This window comes from Tripterygium wilfordii, chromosome 12 (assembly GCF_013401445.1).
Source record: "Tripterygium wilfordii isolate XIE 37 chromosome 12, ASM1340144v1, whole genome shotgun sequence".
NCBI lineage: Eukaryota > Viridiplantae > Streptophyta > Magnoliopsida > Celastrales > Celastraceae > Tripterygium > Tripterygium wilfordii.
Genome location: NC_052243.1, coordinates 2,239,085 through 2,248,197, shown reverse-complemented (window position 1 = coordinate 2,248,197; position 9,113 = coordinate 2,239,085). Strand labels below are relative to the sequence as shown.

General features: G+C 38.0%; 1 protein-coding gene across 2 annotated transcripts; it reads left to right on the top strand.

The window, feature by feature from the left end:
• The first annotated feature begins 491 nt into the window (after positions 1 to 491).
• Positions 492 to 8,976, top strand: LOC120011105 (protein MLN51 homolog). 2 transcript variants are annotated; one of them, XM_038862151.1, is made up of 13 exons: positions 492 to 931; positions 1,033 to 1,541; positions 1,581 to 1,720; positions 2,559 to 2,661; positions 2,760 to 2,962; positions 3,082 to 3,890; positions 4,468 to 4,579; positions 6,547 to 6,669; positions 7,299 to 7,354; positions 7,443 to 7,491; positions 7,582 to 7,827; positions 8,352 to 8,441; positions 8,546 to 8,976. In XM_038862151.1, exons 2-11 carry the CDS (start codon positions 1,110 to 1,112, stop codon positions 7,616 to 7,618), a joined length of 2,064 nt encoding a protein of 687 aa, XP_038718079.1. In that variant the 5' UTR covers positions 492 to 931; positions 1,033 to 1,109; the 3' UTR covers positions 7,619 to 7,827; positions 8,352 to 8,441; positions 8,546 to 8,976. The 2 variants fall into 2 exon arrangements, with proteins under 2 accessions (XP_038718079.1, XP_038718078.1); XM_038862150.1 differs by having other exon boundaries at positions 493 to 854.
• Positions 8,977 to 9,113: the final 137 nt, after the last annotated feature.

Genomic DNA, 9,113 nt, shown 5'->3' with positions numbered 1-9,113 from the left:
CTGTAAAAAAATATTTACAAAGATTCTTCTACGCCTCATGTGTAGAGAGCAACTACATACTTGAACTTCATATTATTCTTTACTCCTAACATTTAAAAGATTGAATTATAATAATGTTAGGAAACAACAATGAATATAAGGAATCAATTAAAAATATTCTTTGCTATTTTTATTTGTTTTGGATAAAAAATATATTTTGTTGGAATAATTATGCAAAATACTACATATTAATTTTTAAAAAAATTTGCAAAATTTTTAATGCACCGATAGGACAACGTGTGCATAGTGTGCACTGGTTCTCCCAATCCTATTTTTCTGTGAGTCTCAACAGAGTCCAAGATTGCTGATGACGTCAAGCATGCCCACGTGTCCTAAACTAAAACATGATTGCCCAAACTCAGTTCTTTTCCCATTATAACCTCAACCTGGAAAGTAAACATAATACCCGGAAACTCCCTTAACCCGAATGACTAGAGACTTTCGCTTCAATTTAAACCGTACATTACATAACTAGGCTTTTTCTAGTTTCATGACGCAATCACGAGAAACCGAAAAATCTGTTTCCCTAAAATATCTAGGGTTTCCAATTTCCGAAAGGAGTTACTCTAGGTCGCGATCCATTAAATTATAATTTGGTTCCAATTTCTGCCTTTTAGGATTACGATTCTCTTTTTTCCAAAAAAAAAAAAAAAAAAGATTACGATTCTCTATGATATTCTGGACTGCGTTGGATTCCGTGATTAGGTTTTTTTTCTTTTGGGGCTGGTTTCACATTCTGGGATTTCCTTAATCGGCGTGTGGTTGTGCGAGATTTTGGGGGATTAGGGCTTTCGGTGTGAATTTTCACGATACAGGTTTGGCAATTGGAAAGTTTCGGGTTTCGTGTTTGATTTCTCAGAAAATTTGGCCTTTAGGGTCTGTTTGATTCAAAGTAAAGTTAATTTGGGCAAGTCGCGATAATATTTGAGGATTTTCAAGTTTTAGGGTTGTTTTTTTTAACTTTATTGAATTGACTGTGACTGGTATTTTCAGGGCATTCGCCGGTTTTGATCGACTGTATATTTAATTAATTCGTGCGCCAGGAGGTTTACTTTTTGGGAAATTTGGTCATGGCTTCGCACGGGGAAGAGGAGCTGGAGTATGACAGTGATCCGGAAGATGCAAAGCGTTCACTATCCATGCGTAGGCGAGAAGCAGCCAGTGATGATGAGGAAGGAGAACGAGAAGTAAGCGAGGATAAGCACAGGGCCCCAATTCATTCGGATGAATCAGATGGTCAGGGCGGAGCTGCAGATTATGATGAAGACGAAGACGAGGAATATGTGGAAGATGAGGAAGAGTACATAGAAGATGAAGAAGGGGAAGAGGCCTATGAAGAAGAGGAGGAAGGTATATTTGATGGGGAGGGAGAAATTGAGGAGGGTAAGGAGAGGAGTGAAGAAAGAGTGAGCACTGCTGGTGCTGGCACTGGGGGTGGTGCTAATGCTGCGGATGTAGGTATGGAGAATGAGATGCAAGATAATGTGAGGAATGTTGAGGAGGTTGCTGCAGATGTTCCTGCGGGGAGTCATGTTGAGGAGGTTGCTGCAGATGTTCCTGCGGGGAGTCATGTTGAGGAAGAGGAAGACAAGAAGCAGAGTGAGCCTTTTGCTGTGCCAACTGCTGGTGCGTTTTACATGCATGATGATCGCTTTAGGGACAATGCTGCTGGTAGACACAGGTATGGTTGCTATCTTTATGGCTTTATATTTATCTGAGGTTAAATCACTCGGTTATTATGTAGTTTAGACTCTGTTTAAATGATACATGGTTATTATCCTCTTTTTTTTTTGCTTTTGTGTGTACTTGTATGTGCTGCAGTGTTATATTATACTGATCCTTTTGCCTTCCTGCAATTAAGATTGCATTGCCTAGTATTTGGAATTTCCATTCTTCGATGAATGTCATATGGAAGCAATCCTTCTGGTGATTGTGCTCAGTGCAGTTAGTCAAGAAGACACTATTAAGTGTAACTGCAGACTGCTTTGAGAACTTTAAGTTAGATGAGTCGGGCTGGCTAATCTTTTTTCCAAGGAATTCTAATGTTACATTGGTAAGACTAGGATTCAAACAAAAAAGGATTTGTTACTTCTAAGTTCAAGGCCAAATCCCTGCCCACTCCAAGCTGATGAGATTCCAGATCACAGCCCAAACTCTCCTAGTCCAATCACAATGAAGTAAATATGGCGAATAGATTTTTCAGCTTCTATGTAGAGAGGACTTTTATTAACTAGGGTAAAGGCTTAGTTTTTGAATTGTTAGGATTTTACCATAGGTTGCCTCCCAGTTGAAGAAAGCAACTCTGGGGGACTTTGACATTCTGCGCGTTCTGCAGCTGTGGAAACTGATGATTGTCCAAGTGATTTTTTTAAAAAAAAATTCCACGTTCTTAATTTATATCCTATGGATAAAAAGACACCTTTGATGCATATATAACTATATAAGTATCTTTGTGTGTTATGTTGGAACTTAAGTTGTAGGCTGCTATGTACGTGCTGTCTGATTTTGAGTTTATTCAGGCGAACATATGGAGGAAGAAAGTTGTGGGAGTCAAAAGATGACAGGAAATGGGGGCATGACAAGTTTGAGGAGATGTCTATCCAGGGAAGGCATTATGATGAGGTGATAATTTGATTTCTTTTCTGTCTGTTTCTATTAAACACCCCCCCCCCCCCCAAAACCACACACAGAGGTGCATTTCTAATATGTGATAAATTCAGGGAAGGAGGACTTCTAGAGGTTATCGAGCTCGAGGTAAAAATCGAGGTCCAGATCATGAGTATGGTAGAGGAAATAGGTCTAAATTGTACAACAACAGTAATAGTAATCAGAACCAACCAAAGGGTGTGAAAGGGAGAGGACCCAGAAGGTATGAGCCAAATACAAAGAATAGCAGTCAGTCATATCCTACTCATAACAGACAGTGAGTACATTGCATATAGCTTTGTTCCATTCAGTTAATCTTGTCTGTTTGTCTCATTTTCTTTCATGTTTTTGGTCACCTAGATAGATAAGTAACCTTTTGTTCAATTAATGTACCAGATATGGAAAGCCTGTGGAGAGAACTTCACATACCAGTTCAGGAAAATCCTTCACGTCCTCTTCAAATGCTGAACCTGAACCACCTCCTGCTAGAAAACAAGTGGTTGCATCTAGTTTGAGTTCTGCTTCTCCTCCTTTTTACCCGTCTGGGGCTTCTAATAAAGATGTTTCCCTGGCACACAAAAGAGATCTGCAAATTGGAAGTACCAGCAGGAGCAATCGCCCTACTGGAATCGATGGCAACTTTTCAATTCAAGATACCAATGGGTTACTTCGGGGAAAGAAAGTAGCTAATTCTGTTGGCATGGAGAAGCTCTATATTGATGACTCCATGAATGTTGTAGCCAGTAAGCCTTTGCCAATGAGACCTTCTCAGTCCAGGGTTCAGGGTAGGGGCGTGGCTGTCCAAGGCCAGATGACCTATCAACCATTGCCATCTTCCCACCAAGTCAGAGTTTCTTCTCCGATGCAACCCCATACTGCTCAGAGAGGTACTATTCAAAACAGAGGCCAACCTTCTGTACAAGCTTCTGGTCAGCAGTTGGGCCAGCGCTCTGGTAGCGGATCTCAAGCATCCTCTCCTCCAAAAACTGCTACGTCTATGAGTTCATATCAACTTGGTGAATTGGAATCTTCCTCAGAATCAAATAAATCTAAAATTGCAGTGGTAGGAAAGGCAAAAGGCAATATTCAAGGAAATGGACGTGGCTCTTTCATGTACAGTGGAGCTCAGGTTATGGGAGCCACAGGGAGTATGGCTGTGGGTTGTGGTGATCAAAACTTCCCTGCAACCCCGACCTTCCTGCCGGGTAAATTGTTGGGTTGTCATTTATGTTTGTGATAAGTGACCATTGGCTTTTGAGTTGCACCTTTTATTTTTCTGTTCTCATTTCTCTAACAATTAATATGTGAGGCAATTAGGATCTCTCCCCCCCTCTCTCTGTCTCTGTCTCTGTCTCTGTCTCTCTCTCTCTCTCTCTCTATATATATATATATATATAGGAATTCTCACATAAGGGTAAGTAAGGGTGTAAAATAAGGGTGTATGTTTACACCCTTGATTTTAAAACATGTGGGACCCAAAGTAGTGGACCTCACTCATCATCTCACTCATCCACACCATTAAACATACACCTTATTTTACACCCTTACGTGAGAATTCCTATATATATATATATATATCTTTCGTAAATTGAGAGAATGTTCACAAGCTTTTAATATATCATTCCATGTATTATTGTTTGATGTGTTGGAAACAGCATGAATTATATTTATTCGGCCACTTCTAACTGTTCAGACTTCAGATTTATCTGTCGTGACTGTTTTTTCTTCTTCTTTTACCTGTGTTAAGTTATTTCTTATACGTATCTTTATTCATGTGTACAGTTATGCAATTTGGGGGCCAGCATCCTGGTGGTATTGGAGTTCCTGCTGTTGGCATGGCGTTTCCTGGATATGTTGCTAATTCACATGGTTTGGGAAATTCTGAAATGACGTGGTATGCTAATTTTGTCCTTCCTACAGCTGCTTTTATAAGTTGGTGTTTTTTTTTTTTTTTTTTTAAATCATGTTGATTTCTCAGAAGGATAGACATTGAATCCTGATGAATCAGTATGTTGCTAATGGATGTTTGCATTAAAAATATTCTTTTCTCCATAACATTCATAGTTAATGACATTCCCAGACTATTTTCAAGTTTTCTTGCCCCTGAATTTGATCGAATTGCAATTTGATTTGTAGGATATGATAAGGAAACTATGATAAAATAATTATTTGGGCCTTTGTTGCCTTGTTGGTCTAATAGGGGATGTGGTACATGCGTATATTTTTGATAAGATTCTGATGGAAGATTCTTGTTTTGTGATTGCTATTATTATAGAATATGAAGACAACTTATTTGCGATTTTTTTTTACATTAAGCGCAATTTTTTTCCTTCTTTATTGGTGTTTTTGTTGGAGGTTTGACCCACTTAGGGCTGTATCTTTTCTGGTACCAGCTTTTTACCCTCCATACTAGATTGTACTCAATATCCAATATCGAACAATGAAACTTTTACTTTGATTCAGTCTTTTGAACACAAGTATATTCTTTGACGGGAACTAGTGTTCATCATTTTACCAAAGATTTTACTTGGTCAGCAGAGAAAATCCAGTGTTGTCATGAGGCGGCCGGGCGCACGCCTAGGCGCTCCAGGCGAGGCGAGGCGCACCCTAGGTGCCTCGCCTAGCCTCAATCGCCTGGCCTTAGCCAGGCGTGGCCTAGGCGCGCGCCTCAGACCAGGCGCAAGGCTGGTCAGGCGTGCGCCTAGGAGAAATAAGGTTAAGTGTGTTGTTTTTTGGGTTGTCGATGGTGAAGGGAAGGCTTGTAAGCAACGTTTGGTTTGTTCTCGAGGTTGAAGATGAAGTGAAGAAGACAGACTCTTTTTTTTCTTCTAAAATTAGTATTTATTTTATTTTTTTATGTGGATGTTGACTTTTCGTACAAAAGTAGACATGACACATATCATAGCATAATTACTCTATTAGTCTATTTTCTCAGGTCTGTTCAATTTTCCTTAATTTATCATTATAAAATGGTTTGAATTTTTCAAGAAAAAGTAAAAAACACATAACAGGAGTGATTTATATTATAATTTACACTTACTAGTATATGTATGGTAATCCATTTATAATATAAATAAAGTTACTTATATTACAATGAGCTAGATACCTTGTGCAGTCCAGGAATTTTAAGCTTTATCATATATTTATCATTTTTTTTTAAAAATTGCGCCTAGCTTTGCTCGGGCGCGCGCCTAGGCGTGCGCCTTGCGCCTCGGGCATTTGATACGTGGTGCGCCTTTGTGCGCCTCTCGCCTTTAACAACACTGAGAAAATCTCATTTAGAGTTCAAGCTTTTTATATTCACTGCCCTTGGAAGCAATGAGCCCAACTAATGCTACTATCATGGCCAAGGTCTACTTTACATCACATTTCAACATGGTGCTTAAGCGTATAGAGTTTTCTTGTTGTTGTGTGGGATGAGGGCAGGGGGCATAAAGCTGCAGTACCGTGGCCTTTATCCAAAGATATGGCCATTGATATCAGGGAACATATTTTGACCACCAAAATGTAATAAAAGTGTGTGATTGTTTTCCTTTTCTGATAGACATAAAAAGTTTCTTTAACATTGTTTTGGTTATACTATTTCAATTTTATTTGGAGAGTTGGTGGCTACAAGAAGTCAAAACATCACATATAACAGATAAAATTGATTTTTTTTTGCCATAAAGTATTATTAAATGTGGTTTGGATTGGATCTGGAAGACTGGAACCATTTAATTATAAGGTGTTAGCGGAGTAAATAATAAGCTGCTACAATGATGTTCATATTGCCCTGCTAAACCCTATGCCATCGTTTCTTCATTCTTGAGGTTTTTTTTATTATTGGAGAGTAGTTATATCCACCTCATTTGAACTTGTTAGGTTACCTGTTTTGGCTGGAGCTGCTGGGGCTTTGGGTGCTACTTATTGTCCTCCTTATATTTCTGTTGATGGAGCTTATCATGCTCTTCCATCAGGACAAACATCTTCCACAGGATCCACAAGGTTGGTTGTCTTTTGCTATTTGCATCCACTCTACCTGTGCTCTGGATTATTCTCCCTTTTTTTGCCTTGCTTCATAGAAATGTCAATATGAATAAATATTTCCCAATTGAAGTCCTACTTTCCCCTTTCATTGAAATCTGTACTACTATTGTAATTAAGCATTGCGTAGCCAAGTAGATCCAATTTCAAATGTTGTTTTTGATTTTGCATTAGGGTTTTGTCTTTGTTGTTTTTCTTTTTTAACTATGGTAGTATACTTTTTAGCCATTTTTATCATTAAAAGACTTTGGCACTAGAATCTTGGTGTTGGAAGATTTTATTCAAATCAATATTTAATGAATTTCGTACTTTATAAGATACAACAGTACAACTTTATTCCTTCGCTGTTCATCTTTTGTTGATGGGATATGTGTTGACCTTTTGTGTCTGCATTCTTCTTTAGTTCTATAAATTATTTAGTTTATAAAAAGAAGCTTGTTAGTATAGTCATTCGGAATGTTGCAGCATAGAGGGTAGTGTTTTTAGCTGATGGAATCTGTCGCCTGTTTTGTGGAGTGTGCTTTTTTCTTCGTCATGAATTATTTAATTTATAAGGAAGAAATCAGTATGATATTGTTGTTCCTTTGCAGCAAGGACAATAATTCTAATAAACCTAGTCATGACTGGAAGCTATCTCAAAAGCCAGGTAAGACATTTCTTGTCTTGTATAATTTGGTTTACTCTACATCAGTGGTCATATTGTTATGTATTTTCTTATTCGACTTTTTTTGCAGAGCCTGTGGATGATGAGTTCGTGCAGAGACAAAATAAGCCTCCTCGTAGGTAAGTTGACCTACTTAATTTAGTGAACCCCCACTGTTATATATGTGTTTTTTATGCAAGGTATTTGAATTGTCCCTTCGCTTCTTCCAGATACTCAGAGATGAACTTTAGCCAGTCAAATTCTTAAATTGGATGAAGCCTATTCAATAAGCGGATGAAGCCTATTCAATAAGCAGATAAAGATCAATGTCTGCCCAGTTGAGCATTTGGCTGTTTGGGTGTTGCAAAAATTGTTAGTGTGATTTGTTGGTGATCCAGGCCTTCCTCCAGGCCCTTTGTGTTCTCCAGATATTGTTCTGGAACACTTTGGGCTGCAGTATGTTTCTAATCTTTTAGGTAATTGCTCTTGGCCTCTGATTTGATTTTTCACATAATATGTTCAAACACTATGTGCTACAAGATTTTGTCTAGTTTGAAATCTATCATCTCACTTTTAGTGGGATGCCCATTGAAAAATTTCCCGCATCTTTGGTTAAATTTGCTTTTGTACTCTGGCTTTGGAAGAGTTTATGATGGATGTTATAGAAATCTTTCCTTATGTGTCTTTCGGCTTTCTGAGCCAAAGTGTGAAAGCTAAATGTTCTCATATTCCTTGTTTCAACTTTCAAGAAATAATAAAAAGAGCTCGTCGTTTTCGTTTACTTGGCTAAGAGTGCTTGTAAGATTTTTTTTTTCCAGATTATAGTTACTGAATGTAGACTCTCTGTTTAAATTAGGTGACTCTTCAATTGTCCTTGTCCTTGTCCTTGTATTCATTCTCTTATTCTGAAAGAGTATGCTTACACTTTGAACCTTTCCTTTTTCTCCTAACTGGATTTCTCTGTCTCACTTGTTCTCCTTTGGTGTTTTGGCTATTGCAGTTACATAAACAAACACCTGCTCGTGCTGCACTCAATTTAAGATCCTAATTTTGTGGCTTTGCGGGTGGTAGTTTCTTGTTTAATTGTGTGGTATGAATATGAATATGTACCTTAGAAGAGATGCTCTATTGCTCTGATACTATAAGTTTTGTGACCATGCAGTTTCTGATATTTCCTTCCTTGCTGGTATCCAGGTTTTCTTGTTGCTTGGTTTTTGGCGAAGCTTCTAAGAAATGTGATGTGGGTTGCTTCTGTTGCTATGTATCCGGAGATATGGAGATACGTCGAAGAAGATATGGAGATACGTCGAAGAAGAATAATTAACGTGCAGAATCGACAGAGATTAGGGTTTTTTTTTTATTATTATTGAAACCAGATGTTTTTTCATTTTAAAAAAATAAAACTTGGACCTTATCTTTGTGATTTATCAGTCTTGTTCTGAGGATTCCTTTGTGAATGGGATTTCTTCTCTGTTTGTCAAATACCCTTGGAAAGCTTTTTAGTATCAAGGTGATTTATGGCATGTTGAGGCAATGGAAAGCTTGTAGTGATATGAAACTTTTCCCTTTCATTTTTTATGATGAAATGGTCTGGTCATATAATAAAAGCAAGCTTGTATGTTTAATGTTTTTCTCTTCAGTCATCCCCTTTTATCAAGTACTTTATTAATCAAGAGAAGGCTCCATTGACACCCGAGCCACTAGTTGGAATGGTAAGAATCATATGTATTACTTTGATGTTCAAGGTAAGGTTGGAATCTCC

Bases quoted from the DNA above. Each gene is read 5' to 3' on its own strand.
- LOC120011105 (XM_038862151.1), top strand. From the start codon at position 1,110: ATGGCTTCGCACGGGGAAGAGGAGCTGGAGTATGACAGTGATCCGGAA. The intron at 1,721-2,558 runs GTATGGTTGCTA...GAGTTTATTCAG, and splicing joins AATGCTGCTGGTAGACACAG to GCGAACATATGGAGGAAGAA. The intron at 4,580-6,546 runs GTATGCTAATTT...TGAACTTGTTAG, and splicing joins GGAAATTCTGAAATGACGTG to GTTACCTGTTTTGGCTGGAG.